Genomic DNA, 23,001 nt, shown 5'->3' with positions numbered 1-23,001 from the left:
GGCTTTTATATCTAATGTCCATAGATGGCACACTATTGTATCAGTAGGTTAGTAGTAATGCTCTGTTTTGTAGGTGCTCTTTGCATTTCGCATGCCAGTCACTGGAGGCGACCCGAGAGGAACAGTAAGACGCAATAAAATTCTGTGTTCATTTAAACCGTACAGTAACGGAAACATAGGAAAAGCTGAAGTGAGCATACGATGAAGATGTGCTACCTTATGTGACAGTGTTTAGGTGGTTCAAGGGCTTCAAAGAAGGCCAACTTTGTTAAGCGAGGTGGGCCTGGTGTTTCAGCTTCTGCTGTGGCTGAAGTCAAGATCAACCCAGCTGCTCTGATAGTCTGTGACAATCAGCAGATAACATTATATAACCTCAGTGAAGTATTGAGAATTTCATATGGCAGTATCTTTATGATTATCCATGATTATCTTTGTATGACCCATGTTTGTGCCATATTTGTTGGCTCTCAAACAAAAGAGTGCGTGAATGGAAACAAGCTGTGAGATGCTGCATCACTTTGCTGTTGGAGGGGACATGTGTTTGGAATTAATTACCACTGGTGATGAGTCATTATGGTCCTGACGGAAAATGAAACAACACAGTGTGGGAATTGCCAGGTTCTCCAATACCAAAAAAGGTTAAGAAAAAGTTAAAACTGTCCCATCTGCAGGGAAAGTGATGGTAATCACATTTTTTCTTTGTCATGGTATGTTTTACCAGTATGTAGTTAACCCCCCCCCCCCCCCCCCCCCAAGCTCTGAGGAAGCACATTGCAAGGAAATGACCACCAGAACTTCTTGCACTGGATGGCGACTTCATCATGACAATTCATGCCCTGATGCCACAAATCAAGTTGTCCACTTTCTGGCTCAATGCAACATTACCTGTGTACCGAATCTGCCAAATAGCCCCAATCTTGCACCCTGTTATATTTTTTTCTGTTCCCATCCCTGAAAGCAAAGCTTTGCAGCATTTGATTTGCGAACCCTGATGCAGAGCTCGAGAAAAGTGAGGCGATTCTCGAGGACCTGACAAAGAATGGCTTGAAATGTGTCCGAGGACCAGCAGAGATGCTATAAAAAGCACATTAAAATTGGATGGGAGTACTTCGAAAAAAATCATGTAAACATTGAAATGGAATAATGAATGTCTGTAGAAAAAATCAGTCTCAGTTTTTTTATCAGCTCTTGTATTAAAAAAGGTGGACATAATATGAGAGTCAATCCTAAAGAAACACATGATTTTTTTCCTTTTCAAACATCCATTTTATTTTCCCTGCATTTGATAATTTTACAGTAAATTCAGTGCATTATTGACAGACAAAATGCCATTTTTCCACTTAATCTCCATTGCTTTCAACTGCCTTACAGTGCCATGGAACTGAGGCATGTGTTCCTGCACGGTATAAATCAGGACCGGCATGTTTCAGCCACTGTTTGGCAGCTTTCAGAAGGCAGTCATCATCTTCAAATCTCATACCACAAAGAAATCTCTTTCAGTTTATCAAAGAGGTAGTTATTGCACAGTGTCAGATCAGACTGTAGGTGGATGTTTCAGTGGTTTCCGCCCAAACTTTGTGATCTCAGTCACGATTTTCTCACTGACAAGTGGCTGAGCATTACTGTGCAGCAGCTAAACATTGTGTTTTTGACAATTTGTCGAACCCAACACATTATAGTGTGAAGTTTTTTGAGGTGTGTGACATATGAGGTGAAAGTAACAGGAATTTTTGTTTTCTTAACACTTTTAGTGTCAGCTGTATATGCAAATCCACTAATGCCTGTACCAACCCATTTTCTTAGTCTCTGTCATTGAGTGCCAGCCATTTGTACAGTACTTTATCCTTTTGGTACTGATTCACAAACAGTCATAAATATGGTGTCTCAGATGGGAATAAAGCTTGGATTAATTTCCCTTCAAATACATGTCACTTATGGCGCTCTGCTGTGTACCTTTCATCAGGAAAATCAAAACTAAGGAAGCTATTTTCAGATAAGAAAGAATTGTTTTTGCATGTTACCGACTTTTTATTTATACAAATGCCAGAGTTTATGTATTTGTATACAGAGATCATGACCGTTAAATTTCCACAAATGATTTTCATTTCAAATAGTTCTTTTTTGAGTGGTAAACCTGCACACAAAACTCTACTTTGCATATCACGTTTGGATGAAGTATCCTTCCTTCTGGTGACTCCCCTTCCTTTCTTGCACCTCTCTGAGCACACTCTACAAGTGTTCTGTGCCTTCTTCTTTCCTGGTGGAATGGGTATTCTTTGCAGGAAATGTTTTCCATCCAGTTGTGAAAGTTCAGCACCACTTGCTCTAGGCTGGCTGTCAGTGGCGCATGGTGATGACAAGTCTTTGCAGACAGCAATAATGAACGGGCTGGCAGAATTTTTTTCTTTATTACCTGCATGTACAGCACATATGCATTTGAAATTGCCATCAGGAAATTACCTGTCAGGAAGGTCACAGTTTGTAGTAATCCACAGCAAATCATTGAGTAAAACTGAAGTGATATCAGGTGTTCTCCAGGGAAGCGTCCTGGGACCTCTGCTGTTCCTGATCTATATAAATGACCTGGGTGACAATCTGAGCAGTTCTCTTAGGTTGTTCGCAGATAATGCTGTAATTTACTGTCTAGTAAGGTCATCTGAAGACCAGTATCAGTTGCAAAGCGATTTAGAAAAGATTGCTGTATGGTGTGGCAGGTGGCAGTTGATGCTAAATAACGAAAAGTGTGAGGTGATCCACATGAGTTCCAAAAGAAATCCGTTGGAATTCGATCACTCGATAAATAGTACAATTCTCAAGGCTGTCAATTCAACTAAGTATCTGGGTGTTAAAATTACGAACAACTTCAGTTGGAAAGACCACATAGATAATATTGCGGGGAAGGCGAGCCAAAGGCTGCATTTCATTGGCAGGACACTTATAAGATGCAACAAGTCCACTAAAGAGACAGTTTACGCTACACTCGTTAGTCCTCTGTTAGAATATTGCTGCGCGGTGTGGGATCCTTACCAGGTGGGATTGACGGGGGACATCGAAAGGGTGCAAAAAAGGGCAGCTCATTTTGTATTATCACGTAATAGGGGAGAGAGTGTGGCAGATATGATACGTGAGTTGGTATGGAAGTCATTAAAACAGAGACGTTTTTCATCGCGGCGAGATCTATTTACGAAATTTCAGTCACCAACTTTCTCTTCCGAATGCGAAAATATTTTGTTGAGCCCAACCTACATAGGTAGGAATGATCATCAAAATAAAATAAGAGAAATCAGAGCTCGAACAGAAAGGTTTAGGTGTTCGTTTTTCCCGCGCGCTGTTCGGGAGTGGAATGGTAAGAGAGATAGTATGATTGTGGTTCAATGAAGCCTCTGCCAAGCACTTAAATGTGAATTGCAGAGTAGTCATGTAGATGTAGATGTAGATGTGGATAGATAGCTTTCTCCACCACTTAACTGAACGATGATCAGATATCCCATAAGACATGCTGTGGTCACTGAGGTCGACACCGAACGTGTTCTCATTGTAGTCAAGCAGTGCTGATGGTTTGTTTTTCTTCTCTTCCTCACTTATCTGTGTGGGATATTATGTCTGCTCTAAGTCTTGTGCTTAGCATGTATTTGTCTTTCCATCTTAGTACCAAACATTTCCCTTATGGCAAGAAGTACTATCATTTCTCTGAAGAGAAGCACTAGACAAAGCAGATGGCTTTCCTCTCCTGGTTTCTGTGACAGTGCAAACATGACCAGTACATTTCTCTTCAAGAGCTGTTGGCAGTGCCATACTTGTATAGCATTGATCGTGTAAAGTATGTGACACGTACCTGCTAAATTATCAAGCAGTCTGAACATGTGGCAGAAATGTGTACTACATGTGTCTGTCTCCCTTCTGAGAACTGCTGGACCAGTAATATTACACCCAGGAGCTAGGAGTTGAATGAGGACATCTGCTCATAAAATTACAGGTGTGGCAGTTCTCGCAAAGTTGCAGCGAGATGCGGCAATCTTTGCTCTGCCGACAGCGATGTAATATTACTCGTGCGGCACTCTTTAAGTGTTAAAAGTATCTCTATATCTTCATCAACATCAATTTTCTCCCCTTCAAAGTAATCTCCCCCAGATATAAAACACTTGTGCCATCGCTTTTTCCAATTTTGGAAGCACTTCTGGAACTCACTTTTTGTTGTGTTGTTCAGCTCCTTTGGCGATTCTGTTTTCGTCACACCAATGGTGGCAAAATGATGTACTTTCACAGTTCTCTTCAGCCTCGGTAATAGAAATAAGTCGCAGGGAGCCGCATCTAGCAACTACAGTCGCTGAGGCAACGCAACGGTTTTGATTTTGTCCAAAAAATTACGAACATCCATTGAGATCTGTCTCTGTGCTTTATCGTGACTGCATTTTCCATGAGTGATTTTGCCACAGTCATTGTCGTTTTCTTCAGATTGCTGTGTACAGCAACTTCCTTTAGTGGCTCTCATACATTGTAAATTTACCATATAGTGAAAATGTTGAGTTGTAGAAGACACAACAAAAAGATTACTAAACAAGTTAGCTTTCAGCCAAAAAAGCCTTCTTCTGAATTAGATAAAACACACACACACACACACACACACACACACACACACACACACACACACACACACAGTGGTCATTGTAGCAGCCCTTTTTCTGTTTTCACTTTTTCGTCTAATAGGTGAAAGTTTGATTTTATTTTTTACACATTGACTGTCATTGAAAGGTTTTACTTTTATTTAATATTGTCCCAGCTAAGTATCAGTTCGATTTCTTTTAAAACCCAATGTTAAACATGGGTCACTACATGTATAGGCTTCCCAACTCTGAGAGAAAAAATCTTTAGTAGCTTTACTACCAATGTTTACAGATGACGATACTTTAACCTTTCGTTCAATTGTTTTAGTTACGAATCACTAGTTTTTTCTGGGGGCTAGATCGCATAACCTTAACGTTTATTAATCTAAGTTAAATTAATGTTCAAGACTTGTATTATGTTTCAGATTAACAACGTCAGTTTATTGACAAGAATTTTTAATACATAGGTTCTCATACGATCTCATTCAAAGAAGTTCTTTAATTAGATGTCTAACTAGGATTCCTGCTAGCATCAGAGATGTCAGATAATGTCCTGTCACTTTCGGTAAATAAGTTATTTCTATTTAATATCCGCAAACTGTCATTAACTATGATCACTAGTCGCGTGAAGTTAAAGTTTCCCACTAACAGAATTCAAAGTCCAAATCTGGTTAAAATTCTCAGTTCAGTAAAGCGTTTAAATATTCACACAAATTGACATTAAAGTCAAAGAGATTACTATTAACCTTCCCATTTATCTAATCTGATAAATGTCCAAATTAAAGTCTTGAATTGACAATCCTCAAAAACAATCTCGTCACGATTTATTGTTGATCCCCGTTTAATAAAGTCCCAATTGTTGTTCTCTAAAGCTGTACGTCCTAAATAACTTCTGAACTAGAACAGACTAGAGACTGGAGTATTGTAATTACAACTTATGGCTATTTATACTTTGATAAACACTATCTTTGGTGTCCCAGACCTACGTTCTATGACTATAATACTGATTTACTTACGTATTGGAATAACTAATGTTGTAATATTTTCTACTGTTTTTCTCCCTTCCCATGTTTCTAAAATTTATAATTAAATTTTCATCTTCTTTTCTTTTGTTTTCTATACTAGATATTTCACTCTATTTGTTTTTTTTTTATTTTTCGTAATTACTACTTGTGGAGAGATCTGGGTCATTTTGTGAATTGATATTTTAAGGACACGGGAGCTAATTTGGGAGCTATATTTGTTGTTTCAACACCGAGAGGCACTGTAGGTGTTACATCATGCATGTGACAGTTGCATTTGCGTGAATGTGTGTGTGCCTGTCTACAACTCAACGTTTCCACTACATGGTTAGTAGCAGTGAAGCCTTTTCACAATATAGCCATTATTCCATCCTGAATTTTCCATAGTTTGACATTGTAAAGTTAGAGGTTTATGATAGTTGCTTTTATTATTTAGTGGCGGTACAAATTCCTATGAAAGTGTCACTATAGTGGAGTAGAGTAGAGGGACAGGAATTACACGCAGAACTTGTGCTTGCTCCAGGTCGGCAGGGAGAGAGGGGACCGCAAGGTCCCGTGGGACAGCAGGGGCCACCCGGGGAGCCGGCAGACAGGGGAGATCCCGGACCACCGGGACCCCCGGGCGAGGCGGGAGCTCCGGGAGGACCCGGGGAGCGGGGAGCACCAGGACCGCCCGGCCTGCAGGGCTTCCCGGGACCTCTGGGCCCGGCGGGACCACCAGGAGGCAAAGGAGAGCGCGGCTTCGTGGGCATGAAGGGCGAGCAGGGCAGCGCTGGTCAGCAAGGTGAGTCTGTCTTCACTCGATACTGGTACTTTAAGTAAAGCTGAATGTACATACTGTGGCAACATGTGCTTTACTTGACAGTACATGAGGTTGCTGTGTATTCCGACACTTCTCGGTAGAACAACTTCATAATTGTAAATGAAAACACAACAATGTGTATGTTCTACCGTGTTACTTCATTTTGTTAACCAGTTTTCAGTTTATTTTAATAGTTGAAGTCTGACAATGGCCTTTTAAGCCAAAAACCAGTTAACAAAATTAAGTAAAACTGTAGAACATACGCATTGTTTGGTTTTCATTCATAACATCTCTTCACACTGACTAATGAAGATCACAGAACATCTACTGCTCTTCTTTCTCTGTTGTTTCCTACTTTTCCAGTACTCCTTCAAGTCCTCTCCATGTTGTCCTTTCTTTCTTCTGTCTTTGACTTCTTAAGTAATAGATCCCAGTACGTTATCCTCGATGGTGAGTGTTGATCGGAGGTGAGGGTATCATCTGGAGTGCCCCAGGGAAGTGTGGTAGGTCCGCTGTTGTTTTCTATCTACAAAAATGATCTTTTGGATAGGGTGGATAGCAATGTGCGGCTGTTTGCTGATGATGCTGTGGTGTACGGGAAGGTGTTGTCGTTGAGTGATTGTAGGAGGATACAAGATGACTTGGACAGGATTTGTGATTGGTGTAAAGAATGGCAGTTAAGTCTAAATATAGATAAATGTAAATTAATGCAGATGAATAGGAAAAAGAATCCTGTAATGTTTGAATACTCCATCAGCAGTGTAGCGCTTGACACAGTCACGCCGATTAAATATTTGGGAGTAACATTGCAGAGCGATATGAAGTGGGACAAGCATGTAATGGCATTTGTGGGGAAGGCAGATAGTCATCTTCGGTTCATTGGTAGAATTTTGGGAAGATGTGGTTCATCTGTAAAGGAGACCGCTAATAAAACACTAATACGACCTATTCTTGAGTACTGCTCGAGAGTTTGGGATCCCTATCAGGTCTGATTGAGGGAGGACATAGAAGCAATTCAGAGGCGGATTGCTAGATTTGTTACTGGTAGGTTTCATCATCACGTGAGTGTTACGGAAATGCTTCAGGAACTTGGGTGGGAGTCTCTAGAGGAAAGGAGGCATTCTTTTTGTGAATCGCTACTGAGGAAATTTAGAGAACCAGCATTTGAGGCTGACTGCAGTATAATTTTACTGCCGCCAACTCAGAAAGACCACAAAGATAAGATAAGAGGGATTAGGGCTCATACAGAGGCATATAGGCAGTCATTTTTCCCTCGTTCTGTTTGAGAGTGGAACAGGGAGAGAAGATGCTAGTTGTGGTACGAGGTACCCTACGCCACGCACCTTGTGGTGGATTGTGGAATATGTATGTAGATGTAGATGTAGATGTCTGTGCTGTTCCCGATTTCTTATTTCTTCTGCTTGAATGCCTTCTAAATTAAGTACTTTATTCTTGAAAAGATTTATTCCCAATTCTTTGATGTAGTTTCTTTCTAGTTTTTTTTTATTTCTGTAATCCATGTTACTATTATTGATTATTTCCTAGAGAAACAGGAATGTTTGTTTTATTAATTTATTCTCATTCATTTGGTAGACATGTTCAGGGAAGATTAAGTTTTGCTTTGCCACTACATCTGATATAAAAAGGGAGATACTATTCAGCCAATCTCACTACTCACTAGTTTCTCTGAGCTTGTAGAGGAACTAATGCATGTCTGGATTGTTACACACCTTAGTAACATTTACATCATTAACAAAAGTCAGTTTCGATTACAGAAAGGGTTATCAACAGAAGATGTGATACTTACATTTGTGGCCTAACAAAAGCATTTGACTGTGTCAGTCATAAAACACTTTTTCACAAAGCTATGTACCGCTAGTCTGATTAAAATTACTTGATAATTGGCACTTCACGTGTTTGAGGTGCCTTCCTCCAAACAGAGCATTCAGCATCACGCCTGAACCATTTGCCGTTGCTGAACCTGCCCAAAAAATGTTCGGTTAACTTCCAAGTCCTTGTTTGGCTTTTTATCTTGGATACATTGCACATCCAGAGGTTGTGGTAAGGTTAAGAGATGAGTGTAAATTCATTGCTACAAAATGCATTGTCTGCCACAATTCGGTCATAGTTCATTTAAAATCAGGTGTGGACAGAGCATCTCGCATTCCCGCCATACCTGATGGCAGCAACTTCAAATATTGCTCTGACTTACCTGAACAGAATTGTAGCACTTGACAATTGACTCACTGTGTTTGTATGTCACCTTTAACTGAGTAGTAACCAATGTGGCAACACTTTAGCAGGAAGTGACAGATGTCAACTATCAAGTAATTTGGAAGTTATTTTATTTCAAATATTCAGTTGTCAACTGTGTCGGTTGGGTTTTTGTCATGCTTAATTTTAATCCATTTAAATAAAATCAGTGACCTAAACTGTTTAGGGCATCAGTGGCTCTTTGGGGAAATTGATCCCCAGTTTCATTTTCAAATGAGTATAGATGTGCCTTCTGGAAATAAAACTGAATAATAAGTTCTGTATAGGGGTAAATCATTTAAATGAAACAAAAATAGGATTGGACCTGAAATGTACTTTGCAGGGTGTTACAACTAACATTTTAATTTCAAAGCACTACCCTTCGTATCATCCTAATTTATGGAGCAGCAGATTTTAGTTTCATTTGCAGCCAGTGTTCTATACACAATGCATATATTACTGAGGATGCAAATGCATTTCTAGGTCCACCGGGAGAACCAGGACCACAGGGTCTGGTAGGTCTGACAGGGCCAAAGGGAGCTCGCGGAGAACCTGGCATACGCGGCGACAACGGCATCATGGGACCGCCTGGCAGACCCGGCGAGCCCGGACTGGCTGTGAGTACCCAGCAGCAGGATTTCTTGCTATTGTGCAGCAAAATGAGTGGCATCATAAGAGACATTAACAGATACTGTATTTGTAAAACAAATGTGACCCTTCCTTTCTGGCTAAGTAGGAACAACTAGACAGTGGCGTCATCAGAGACATTAAGAGATAGTGCATTTGTAAAAATATTTGACCCTTCCTTTTTGGCTAATTAGGAACAACTAGACAGTTTACATTTCTTCTCATTTGTTTTCCTTCCATATCCTTTCATCATTTTTTTGGTTTCTCACTTCTTTATTCACTCTCACTGTCTTTCACTCTGGACCGTTTCACAACTATTCTCATATGAAATCCTTCTAAATTTAACACTTTCCTTCTAAAAACCTCCTTTTCTGCTTCTTCTGCTTTTATATTGGGTATTTCTGAATAATTTTTTTTAATTGCTTGGATCCATTAATTTTTTTCCAGAGATATTTAAGCCTCTAGCAGGTGCGCCATTTTTTATAACATGAGCTGGTGTGTGGCATACTTTGTGCACATGTTAAGAATAGCTGTCCTTATGTTACAAAGGTAAAATGTTTGGGCAGAATCACAGTTTAATCTTAGTTTGACTAATCAATGATAAAATAAACTTACATCGGATGAGCTAAATCCCACCTGCCAGGTTAGCCGAGAGTGCTAACGCGCTATTTCGTGGACTTGGGTAGGTGCGCCTGTCCCGGACTGAATCTGCCTGGTGGATCAACGATGAAGGCTGGTGTGCTGGCCTGCTTGCATGTGGTTTTTAGGTGGTTTTCCACATCCCCCTATGTGAATACCAGACTGGTCCTCATGCCCCATCTCAGTTACATGACTCGCAGACATCTTAACACGTTCATACTATTCAATGGATTGTCCATTGTCTGCGTAAGTCACTCTTTTTATTTCTTTCCACGGCACATTTGGAGAGTGTAAACTCTCATATTCAGGTGGAACAATGATATTCTGTTACATATTTGCTAGCCGAAGGCAGCCAGTTGTTTGTTGTGGTTTCATTTTGCTACAGAAACGTATAAGAGGCCCTTGTTATAGTGATATCTTAGTGCCATATTGTACTTTTGCAGCAAAATGAAACCACAACAAACAACTGGCTGCATCCAGTTAGCAAGTATATAACACAGTATCATTGGTACATCTGAAGATGAGAGTGTAAACTCTCAAAATGTGTTGTGTGAAGAAATAAAAAGAGTGATTGGTGCAGGTAATGGTTTTATTTGAACTTTTACTGTCATAAATAGTTGTATTTCCTTAATAATACTCCAACATAGATGACATAAGGTTATATTTCATCATTGCATCTAAATTTCCACACTTTTCCTTATGATCTTCTCTATCATATTTTTAGTTTTTCCAGTTTATAATTCACTGCTAGGCATTCGTTTGCATAAAGACATTCTGTATTTGCTGCTGTGTTGTAACATATTATTTTTGTGTTTCGTGATAAGCACTTTTTATTCTGCATGTATCTTGTTATTCCATGTGCTGTTTCCATACTATCCAGTCTTTCATTTATGGCAATTTTATCCAACTCATTTTTTTAATTATCTCCCCTATTTATGTGAACTATTTGACATTTCAATTTAAACAATCTATGCAAAACTGTGAAATTTTTTATTTTATTGATAAGTTTGATTTTTTCTGCAGACATTCTTAAATCTACTCTACAGGCTTGCTTTCAAAGTGATTGATTTTTGTTTTTGCATCTGCTAGTTTTTCAAATATCACAGTTAAATCATCTTCAAATTTCACATAGTTTACTTTGATATAGTGTTTGCTTCTTCCCAGTTCTATTGGTGACAATTGATATTGTTTTAATTATTCATTCCAAACTGTCACAATTTTTTCTGATTCACAGTTGAAGGGGACTGAAGATTAGGCGTCACGTTGTCTTTGATGTGAAATTATTGTGAGGGCTTAGAAATTTTGTCTATTAACTTTACTATTGATAGTGTCTCTGTAAGAGTTTCGCAAATTAGATTTGCGAGTTTAGTTTTTTGTGAATTTTTTGTTTTCAACATATGAGATTGCTTTGAACATTCAAGAGAAGCATACACCCCACCAGGTTACTGATTTCATGCATATCGTACACTGTCAGGAGAACAAATGCTGTCCTAATACTACGAACTCCTCATGCATTTCAAGAAATTGAGATTCAAAATTTTTCATGATTTTCAAGTACTATACGAGGGTGTCAGCCTCTGAGCAGCAGAATTAGTGCAACTGCTCAAAAATTTCCACAGTTATTGCAGAATGCTTCTACAGTGTTGCAGGACTAGAGAGAAATATAATTCTGTGAAGGTTGCTGTATTCTTCATCCTTGATAGTGCAACAGTTCACAGCTATGGTATTCATCAGAGTTGAAGTTAAAGTAGACCCATACTCGGGGAATGAGCTCAAGGGATCAGAATTCAGGAGTCCCGAACTGCCACTCACGGCAAGGTCCTAGTGCAGGTGGTTTGGTGCCACCTTCCTCTGAGCTTTTAGGAAGGATTAAGTATGTATCCGTGTTGTGTGGATGATAGTGTTGAACACTTGTACACAATTGTGTCAGGTTTGTGTGGTTGTGGATGAAGGGAAGCTAAGAAGGTGACACCCAATGCTGACACATTGGGTTCGCCTCTGAAACAGCAGTGAGGGACCCGCCAAACTTAATGCCCCCATCTGATGGATGGATCGCTGTGGACAATGCCATATGCCCTCACTTCACGAGACAATGTGTAGACATTTGGAATCTGATCCAGGACGGTGGCACAATGACTGGTGATCAGGAACTTTATCAGCACCTCTCCTCCCCTTTGTGATAAAGCTGCCAACAGTACATTACGAACCTAGATGGTCAACCATTCAAGTACTGGCCACACCCAAAATTGCTTAACTTTGATGTTCTGGCGGAAATCGATGTATCCTGTGCAAGCAAGGCCATTGATTTGGTATTTGGGCCTATATTCAGGTACACATGGTTTCTGTCTGAAATTATTTGTTAACTACCTTCCTTTTTAAATGTTACTGAGGATCATTATAGAAATCAAATGTCCATGTTGGAAAGTGGCATTCACAAAATGACTTTGATGTGAGGCTGTGTTTTACATGCTTTTATAATAGACCTCACTCTAAATGCTATTGCATTAATGACAAAGAGTCATAAGTTTTATGACTGTGACAGCCTTTTATGAGGGTGATCCCAAAACAAAGATCAACATTTTTTTTAAATATAAAGAAGCATTTATTTTCAATAAATTGTACACAGTTTGAAACTTGAATGTTTTTCATTTTTTCCAAATAACCACCATTTCGATTGATGCATTTTTCTAAACGCTGTAGCAGTTTTTGTATGCCCATGTTGTTCTTGCCTGCTGCCATGCTATTGAAGAAGTGTCTGACCTCATGTTTCACCTCATTTTCATCACTGAAGTGCCACCCATCCAAGTATTCTTTCAACTTGGGAAACAAGTGGTAGTCACTAGATGCTAACAAGGGAACCTCCCCATCGCACCCCCCTCAGATTCAGTTATAAGTTGGCACAGTGGATAGGCCTTGAAAAACTGAACACAGATCAATCGAGAAAACAGGAAGAAGTTGTGTGGAACTATGAAAAAATAAGTAAAATATACAGTTTGAGTAGTCCATACGCAAGATAGGCAACATCAAGGAGGGCGCGATCTCAGGAGCGCAGTGGCCCCATGGTTAGCGTGAGCAGCTGCGGAACGAGAGGTCCTTGCTTCAAGTCCTGCCTCCAGTGAAATGTTTAATATTTTATTTTCAGTTTATGTGACAAACTCTTATGTTTTCATCACTTTTTTGGGAGTGATTATCACATCCACAAGAAAACCTAAATCGGGCAAGGTAGAAGAATCTTTTTACCCATTTGCCAAGTGTGCAAGTTAGGTGGGTCGACAACATATTCCTGTCATGTGATGCACATGTCTTCACCAGTGTCATATAGAATATATCAGACGTGTTTTCCTGTGGAGGAATCGGTTGACCTATGACCTTGCGATCAAATGTTTTCGGTTCCCATTGGAGAGGCACGTCCTTTCATCAACTAATCGCACGGTTTTGTGGTGCGGTCGCAAAATACAGACACTAAACTTATTACAGTGAACAGAGACATCAGTGAACAAACGGACAGATCATAACTTTGCGAAAATAAGAAATTAAAATTTTAACTCGAGGGCGGACTTGAACCGTTGACCTATCATTCCGTAGCTGCTCACGCTAACCTCGGGACCACGGCGCTCTTACACTCAGACTATCCTAGATGTTGCCTATCTTGTGCATAGACAACTCAGTTTGTATATTTTGCTTATTTTTTCATAGTTCCATACAACTTCTTCCTGTTTTCTCGATTGATTTGAGTTCAGTTTTTCAAGGTCTATCCACTGTGCCAACTTATAACTAAATCTGAGGGGGGTGCGACGGGGAGGTTCCCTTGTAAATACAGGCTGTAGGGTAAGTGGGGGTGATGTACCATCCAAACTGATGCAGAAGATCCATGGTTTGACGGGCAATGTGGGGGGCAAGCATTGTCACGGAGAAGGCTTATGCACTTCTCCATTTCCCTCTTCTTCAGTTCTGAACTGCCCGTGTGAGTTTTTTTAATGTCTGACAATACCTCTTGGCATTTATTGTTGTCCCACAAACTGTGAAGCTGACCAACAGTATGCCCTTTTGATCCCAAAACAGAGTTACCGGCTGACTTCATTCTTTTGAATTTCTGTGTCTAGGGTGAATTGGAATGATGCCACTCACCTAATTGTTGTTTGGTCTCAGGTGTGAAATGGAAAGCCCAGAGGTTTCATCAGCTGTGACTGTTGAATCCAAAAGATTGTCCTTTTCATCTGCATAGCACTGAAGAAATTCGTGGGGAGTTTCAAGGCATTGCTGTTTGCAGTCTTCTGTCAGCATTCATGGGATCCATCTTATGCACACCTTCCAAAATTCCAACACTTCAGTCAAAATCTGGTGAATGGTACTTTGAAAAATCTCAGGAACAACATTGTGGAACTCATCAAGAGTGATCCACTGATCTCAGAGCACAGTTTGTTCAGCCTTGATGATTAGCTCTTTGGAAATTGGCGGTCTCCCACTTCTTTCCTTGTTGCGAATTTCAGTATGACCACCTGCAAACTCTCTACACCACTTGCCAATATTGTTGACATCCGTACATGACTCTGCATACACTTGCGTCAACTGTCAACAAATGTTGATTGGTTTAACGTTTTTGTACTCAAAAACCGAGAACTGTGCAAACTTCACACCTGGGGGTAGTGACAAATGGGAGCTCCATTACAACTGACTACTGACCCGAGACTAAAAGCTCCAGTAAATGTGTGGTGGTTTCTGTAGAGAGTGAAGGGAGGGAAAAATCAGTCTGGCTAACAGCCACTCAAACTGCTCCTCTGAAGCCCCAGCACTTGGGAAATATGATTGACTGTAATGAGACTAGGGTGTCGTGGAAGATAATGGGGGCTTGTGGAGAGGGGGTGGGGGGGGGGGAGGGGGGGGGGGGAGAAGGGCAAAACTTGAACAAAGTAAGTGTGATCTCCTAAACTGACTCCTTTGTCTGCTGGACTAACGATATTGCTCGACAGCTGTTGCTCTTGCAGGATATTTGACAGGCTCGTAAAACATTGAAAATGTGTGAGAAGTGCATCATGCATCATGCATGTAACATAAAAAATTGTACAGTAATCATGCAGAAGACAAGCCAGTATATTATAAACTGACCCCTTTCTGGGAGGAACGTGACAAGTCAAATTGATCGAATTTTAAAAGAGGTGTAAGATTAAATTGTCTTCCAGCCACCTGACAAAATTAAAGATATGGTGTGAATGTGACATCATTTGAACTGATTCTCAGGGTTGTAGCAAATAGCAGCAGCATGTTGAGTGTAGGAAAAGGGAATCTAGAAAAAAAAAAAAAAAACTGCTGTTGCCTAACAAGTTCGCACAAGATCTTGTTTGAGCAGAAACAGATTTTGGCCCATGCTTTTCTAAAAGGTGGACACACTAATGAGAAGTTCTCCAAAATGTCTTATAGAAAATGGAAATAATGTCAATCAGCACCACTGTCTCATTCCTATTATGAAATTAGTAATTAATCTACAGTATATACGCCTTAGAATCTGCCACTACAAATTACTGGAAATCAGTTGTCAAAGATGCTGTGGAAAGCAGAATGTGTAGATAGAGCTATGGGATTTGCATTCTGACAAAGCCTGGAAAAGGGTACTGGTTTATTAAGAGACTATAGGAGATGTCCCATATTATAAACTGCAATGGAAAAACACACCGTATTACATTTTGTTGATGATATCAGTGTAATATGTTGTTGTAATGGGCAGTGCTGTATCATTTACACCTGCGTGAGTCTATTACATCTTTCAGGGGCCCAGATTTTATTCCCGGCTGAGTCAGAGATTTTATCCGCTCAGGGACTGGGTCTTGTGTTGTCATCATCATCATCATCATCATCATCATCATCATCATCATCTCATCCCCATTGACACTCATATCTCCAAAGTGATGTCAACTCAAAAGACTTGCACCAGGCGACCAGTCTACCTGACAGGAGGCCCTAGACACACGACATTTCATTTCTTTTCACACTCACTCGCTTCTCAAGTGAAGACAACTATAGAAAGTCTGAATTCTTACAGACAATTAATGCGGCAGTTGCATTGAGAACATTTTACAAGACGAATCTGTCACTGAAGATGTCCTGTTTGCATGAAAATTTGAATCGTATTGCAAAAACAAGTTGACCACATGACGTCGTTGCCATTTTTGTTGTGAATCAAATTATTGTGGCTGGTTTTATTCATGTTTGCCCATACTCTGTATGTTGTATTGTTTGTGCCGCATATTTGTAATGGTGACCACTGAGCTGTCAAAAATTTACAGCTCTTTTTAAGAGTTTTGATCGTTTCTATCACACTGACTTATACACGTCATCTTCATTGAGTTCTTTCATTCATGAAATACCCATTATTCAGCCAATATTTTTTTATTTGTTTTTCAAGCACTGTGTTTTTCATTTTGTCTGTTACATTTCATTACTTTATATTTTATCTCAACTCTCACATTTCCAGAATTGCAAAATTTTCTCAGGAAGTCCTCAGGTCAAACAATAGATTTATTTGGAAAAAAGCTTGAAAGGATACTGATGTTTTTTATGAATTTGTTTGCGGATACAGTGAACTGCTGCGATTCTATAATATTTTCGAAAACACATTATGCTACATTCATTTGAATGATGATCTGATCAGAAGGATGTGTTGAATTCTGCCTATAAGCAGTTACTGAAGTTAACTAGTGACACATTAATTTTTAGTGGAAAATATAATGTGCTCCATTTTAAAACAGTAGTGACTATAATAGTTTGTTCTTTGCTGCAGGGTTCACCAGGAAACATCGGCCCTCCAGGTCCTCCAGGACTTCCAGGAATCAAAGGTGCTCAGGGAGACAGTGGAAGAACAGGTAGGGATTAAAAAGACTAGCTAAACATGAAGTCACACTGTCAGTACTTGATATATGAAATCTCCCAGTAGTGAAAACAATAAAGGATATTATATCAAGTGAAGGTGAATAGAATGTCTGCTGAGCCTTGTCAAATATGACAACTGCTCCAGATGTATTGTCTGTTGCCTTTCATCTCAGGATCTTAGGCTGATGTTTGTTTAGCTACCATTCTGGGAGATTCACCCTCCATTGCTGATGGCATAAGGGCACGAGAACCTGTACAAAAGATCTACCACACCCATTTATTCACAGAATCTAATGAAATTCATAAGCATGGCGCTAGTTTTAAGAAGAATGAAGAAACTCTGAAGATAAATGGATCTTGGAGTCCTGTGGTGCACCGAATAACTGTAGCAAGTAACATTGATGGTGCTATGTGATAATGACAAGGGTAACACTCACTGTGGACATTAGCTTGGAGAGTACATAAAACCTACAGCCACAAGCTTGATTTTAGTCTGCCACTGCCAATGGAGTGTGAATCTTTGAGAATGCCAGCCACTTGTGCTGGCAAAACATCAGAATAATCATAACAAACATATGCCAAAAATTCCGAGATGAAAACCGAGAAGTGATGTGGCAACAAGTGTCAATGAAAGCATTAACAATTTTGAATTGCTCCAGAGTTACCTCTTAAAAGGTAGACAAATGTAGTATGCTTTAAGGCTCTCCATCATTTCAGCGTGAAAAGGAAATGTCACTTCTCCTCAACATTCTCACGTACATCACTTTTCCTCTATATTTTCATACAGAGGAAAAGTGACCTTTTAAGGATGAGTGAAGAAAAGACAAGTCAAGGTATTTCAGCACAATGCTCTGTAGTCTGATTCACAAATGATAGTGGTTCGCATGGGTTGAGGCACAGACGCGGATTGCAATGTTGTCAGTTCCAAGTGACTGTTGCAGCACACACATACACATGCTTTGCACTTGAAAAAAGCCTGTATCATGCAAATTATATTTCTCAGTTGATTATGTAGAATTTGTCGCTTACCACCACTATCAGTGATAACAACTCGCAACAAATGGAATAAAGATTCACTAAGTAACACGCTACGATTACATTAAATATTCACATTTGGTATGACATTAACAGTGGAACAATCAGATCACTACTGAACACACATTAGGTGTTGGAGAATGTGTGACAGAATAGAGCAGAGTGCAATTGTTGTTTGGGATTCCACCTGTAGGGATAATCACTAAAAAGGGAACCAGCAATCTGATATTTGTAATTTTTTATATTTATATTATGTGAAGTTCAAAACCCAAATATCAGCTGCCAAAGCATTTCAAGTCAACTCTCAAGAATTATGGAGAAAACCAACCTTGAAGTTTACCACACAACTTCAATTCACTAAATGGAGGACAATTTTTGATGGGTTGAGTGGCACTGTCGGTAGTGCTGAAGAGTGGCATCACTTGTATCAAACTCATTTTGGTCATTATTTGATTTTTTGGGTTCATCGCCATTCAGTTTCGATATATCTCCATAGTTTAATGTAAAAATTTATCAAATATCTAATAATTAACACAAATCTAATTTTCATTTTGTATGAAAACTATATGTGAATTGAGGGAAAATGTGATATACGGAGAGAATGAACAGCACTTGTTATCTGCCACTGTTAAAAACCTTGCAGCACATGTTTAACTGTTAGTTGATGATGCTGATTATAGTTGCTGAAACCGAGATCTTGTGCCCCTGCTCAAATGCATACACTAGTAGAATTATCTGCAGAGCAGGCTGTGGTTGCTTGGGGGGGGGGGGGGGGGGGGGGGGAAGATTCCAGCTAATTTCATAGTGGTCGGAAGATGCACAATGTTGTATGTGATGGACACCTGTGGGTGCAGTAGCATTTCAGCATATGTTGCTGAAGCAGCATATGGTGCTGTGCATGAAAATCTTCTAATTTAAAAGGAGAAGGAGGAGAAGAAGATGAAGAAGAAGATTGTTATGCTGGATGTGGATGATGAAAATTTGCCCGTTGTGTCGACAGCACTTCTAAATCCAGACAGAAAGTTTTGTGTGGTCAAACACATTCTTGTCCTTCTTGATAAGACAACAACAACTTCATCCACAATGGGATGGATATTAGATGGGCATCGTAATGTTGACAACGCAGTGAGCCATAAGAATTGCGAGTGCAGTTCACTCTAGAGCCACATGCCAGAGGAACTTAAAATCCTGACATCCACTTCACAATGGTATTCTCCCTGATGCCCCTTTTTAAATATAATAGTTTGTATTATAGTCATGATGCCAGGAGAAAAGATGATATCCACTACAAGCATACAAACCAGAAGGGCTGTGACTGTAAGGTTTTTAATTCCCTATTCTCACGAATTAAATGTTTGGTCGATAATGAGCTCTTAAAAAGCCTTAAGGCAGTTACAGTTGCAAGGGCCATTTTATCTACCAGAGCAAACTTCATTTGCAATGGGATGAGCACTGGGCGAGCATTGTAGTGTTAGCACTGCAGTTTTCATGGTGCATATGATATGTGGCAATATACTTTCCCTCGGACCTGCAAAACTTATCTATCCTTTAAATGGCAAATGTTTTTACACCAGTGTAGAACTTATGGCCTGTTAGGAAACAAAACCCAGCAAAAAACAGTATGTTTTACAAAGATCTCTGATACATCGCAACGCGCACATTGCATATTTTCCTATTATGAATGTATAAATACGAAACACACCAAATACAGCATGGTAGCTTTCAAAGCACTGAAATCAAGATTCCCCTGCACGATGCACTTTTGTCAGCTAATCATAGCTCACTTCACGTGATCTCACCAGCTAATGAGCTGTATTCAGTGTGTAGGACATGTGATGTAGTCAGCCAATAGCAACATCACAGCAGCATGAACATATAAATAGGAAAAGTTATTGGTTTAAATTAATATATACAATTAATATACAGGGTGTTACAAAAAGGTACGGCCAAACTTTCAGGAAACATTCCTCACACACAAAGAAAGAAAATATGTTATGTGGACATGTGTCCGGAAAAGCTTACTTTCCATGTTAGAGCTCATTTTATTACTTCTTTTCAAATCACATTAATCATGGAATGGAAACACACAGCAACAGAATGTGCCAGCATGACTTCAAACACTTTGTTACAGGAAGTGTTCAAAATGTCCTCCGTTAGCGAGGATACATGCATCCACCCTCCATCGCATGGATCCCTGATGCGCTGATGCAGCCCTGGAGAATGGTGTATTGTATCACAGCCATCAACAATACGAGCATGAAGAGTCTCTACATTTGGTACTGGGGTTGCGTAGACAAGAGCTTTCAAATGCCCCCATAAATGAAATTCAAGAGGGTTGAGGTCAGGAGAGCGTGGAAGCTACGGAATTGGTCCACCTCTACCAATCCATCGGTCACCGAATCTGTTGTTGAGAAGCATACGAACACTTCGACTGAAATGTGCAGGAGCTCCATCGTGCATGAACCACATGTTGTGTCGTACTTGTAAAGGCACATGTTCTAGCAGCACAGGTAGAGTATCCCGTATGAAATCATGATAACGTGCTCCATTGAGTGTAGGTGGAAGAACATGGGGCCCAATCAAGACATCACCAACAATACCTGCCCAAACGTTCACAGAAAATCTGTGTTGATGACATGATTGCACAATTGCATGTGGATTCTCGTCAGCCCACACATGTTGATTGTGAAATCGAGGAAGTACAGTACATACTGACGAAACTAAAATGAGCTCTAACATGGAAATTAAGCGTTTCCAGACACATGTCCACATAACGTCTTTTATTTATTTGTGTGTGAGGAATGTTTCCTGAAAGTTTGGCCGTACCTTTTTGTAACACAGCTACAGTACACAGTACAGCTACAAGAAAAGCTAAGCTTTCGCATATAATATTGATCTTTTATAGCATGTGCAATCCTTTAAGATATATCAAACAAAAATATGTCACTAAAATTTTTTTAAGTAATAGTATAAATGGCTGGTCTTCTGGGACTGTGTTTCGTTGTTGCAAATGGTGCATTTTCTTTGCAACTAAAGTTCAGTTTTGGTGTTTGCCTCTCCTTTACGTTTTATTGGTACAGTGTTATCCTGCAGTAGTGGGCTAAAGTAAAATTTGATGTTACAGTATCAGTTCTTACTAGTCAAAATTACAAAAATTTAACTGAAAACTAAAACAGTGAAAAATTTCCACATTTTTGCCAGATTTCCTGGTTGTCCAGGGGCAAGAAAACCACAAATCCTGTCACACTTCTGAGACAATAGTTCACAGGCATGCAATGTGATTAGAAGTCGCTTGTGAGGTACGGTGTCAAAAGCCTTGTCGAAATCTAAAAGTATGGAATCAATTTGACATCCTCTGTAAATCTGTTACTATGTTTCAGGAAATCCGGGGCCGCAGGGATTGCCAGGAGCTCCCGGTCCAGAAGGTCCGAAAGGAGACACCGGTTCGGAGGGGCCATCCGGACCACCAGGGCAGCCCGGGCCGCAGGGTCCTGCGGGAGACAGGGGGCTGCCCGGACTTCCGGGACCCACGGGACTGGCGGGCGCCCGGGGACCGAGGGGTGCACCGGTGAGTATCCGGAGGGATGGCAGTAGGAAATTCTAGGGAATCCTGAGATGTGCTCGAGAGAATTGAATTGTTTGTTGGTGGATGAAAATATATGCCAAGTAACTGTGTTTCTGCTCATTTTTGGGGGGTTTTAACATTTTCCTTAATTTTTCTTTTCTTATGTCTGGACCACACAAAAATGTAAAATAGGGGTTTCAGTGTGTATGCAAATATGGGATTAAGGGTGCAGTACTTCAATGGCTTACTTCTTGCTTATCTAATAGAAAACAAAGAACAATCATCTCTTCAAGTGGTGTAAACTACCATTCAGACAGGAAAACAATAACACAGGGTGTCCCACAAGGTTCCATCCTTGGCCCAATTCTCTTTCTATTATATGTCAACAACTTACCATGAAACATAAATTCACCATCCGTTCTGTTTGCTGATGACACGTCTGTCTCGATAGAAAGTGAAGAAACAGAAACGATTCCTGATAGAGTCACTGGTACATTAGAGAGGCTAGAGTCATGGTTCCAGTTAAATGGTCTGAAGCTTAACATATCAAAAACAAACTTGATTGAATTCAGAACCAGTCAAGAGACCAGGAAATTAGTATAAATCATAAAAATCTGCCAAATTTCTAGGTCTACACCTTGATAAGAGTTTAGACTGGAACACACATATTGAGTAGCTGTGCAGCAAACTGAGTAGCTTTGCATATGCCATGCATATATTATCAAGTGCTACTAACATGTCCAATCGCAAAGTAGCATATCTAAGTTACTTTGAATCAGTTGTAAGATACGGCATTATTTTCTGGGGAAGGTCCAATAATATATCTCGTGTACTGAAGCTCCAGAATAAAATTATCAGAAATATGTGCACTGCACAGCAAAGAGAATCATGTCGTCCATTATTACAGAAACTAAAAATTTTGACTGCCTCTTCCCTATACGTATACAAGCTAATGATATTTTTACACGACAAACCGGAATTGTTCATTAGAAACCAATTTAATCATCCATACAGTACAAGGAATAAAGATAATTTTATGATTCCTGCCCATAGATTGAAATTATATGCTCAGTCCCCACAAGGTATGGGCATGAAAGTCTACAACAAACTTAAAGGCAAAAACGTTCTAAACATGGAACTAGGGATACTAAAAAAGAAGTTGCATGAAATTCTTATACACAAATGTTATTACTCATTAGAAGAGTTCATGGAATATGAACTGATAATTTGAGCAGAACCCAACCACAAATGAAGAAAGATATTTACCTATTCTTGAAAATAAGAAAATACTGCTACATAGACTATAGAGTTTTAAAAATTAATATTAGATTCCGTTTGTAATTTCTGATGTGTCTCCTGTACCATTATCACATGAATTGTAAGTGTATGTTATGAGACTAATAAATCACAATTCACAATGCATTTGAACACACAGTTCTGTGTCTTGCCATGGATTGGCTGACATACTGTTTGCACTTGTTGAATGCTACCCACAGGCGGACTGGTTTTTTGCATACCACATTTATTTAAAGACGTGTGAAACAGTTATCATAAAATGTTAAAATACAAAGCTGTACATTGCAGAAGTAC

General features: G+C 39.7%; 1 protein-coding gene across 2 annotated transcripts in view; it reads left to right on the top strand.

Annotated features, from left to right (window-relative positions):
* The window catches only part of LOC124718642 (collagen alpha-1(I) chain-like), a 268,769-nt gene that overhangs the window by 205,108 nt on the left and 40,660 nt on the right, over positions 1 to 23,001 (top strand). For both annotated transcript variants that reach the window (XM_047244268.1, XM_047244267.1), the window contains 4 exons: positions 6,150 to 6,410; positions 9,165 to 9,298; positions 16,723 to 16,804; positions 21,227 to 21,414. In XM_047244268.1, coding sequence (XP_047100224.1) covers positions 6,150 to 6,410; positions 9,165 to 9,298; positions 16,723 to 16,804; positions 21,227 to 21,414 — 665 coding nt within the window. The remainder of the gene's footprint in view (positions 1 to 6,149; positions 6,411 to 9,164; positions 9,299 to 16,722; positions 16,805 to 21,226; positions 21,415 to 23,001) is intronic.

This window comes from Schistocerca piceifrons, chromosome 10 (assembly GCF_021461385.2).
Source record: "Schistocerca piceifrons isolate TAMUIC-IGC-003096 chromosome 10, iqSchPice1.1, whole genome shotgun sequence".
Classification (NCBI taxonomy): domain Eukaryota; kingdom Metazoa; phylum Arthropoda; class Insecta; order Orthoptera; family Acrididae; genus Schistocerca; species Schistocerca piceifrons.
The sequence above is the reverse complement of the archived record's forward strand: the minus strand, read 5'-3'. Positions and strand labels throughout refer to the sequence as shown.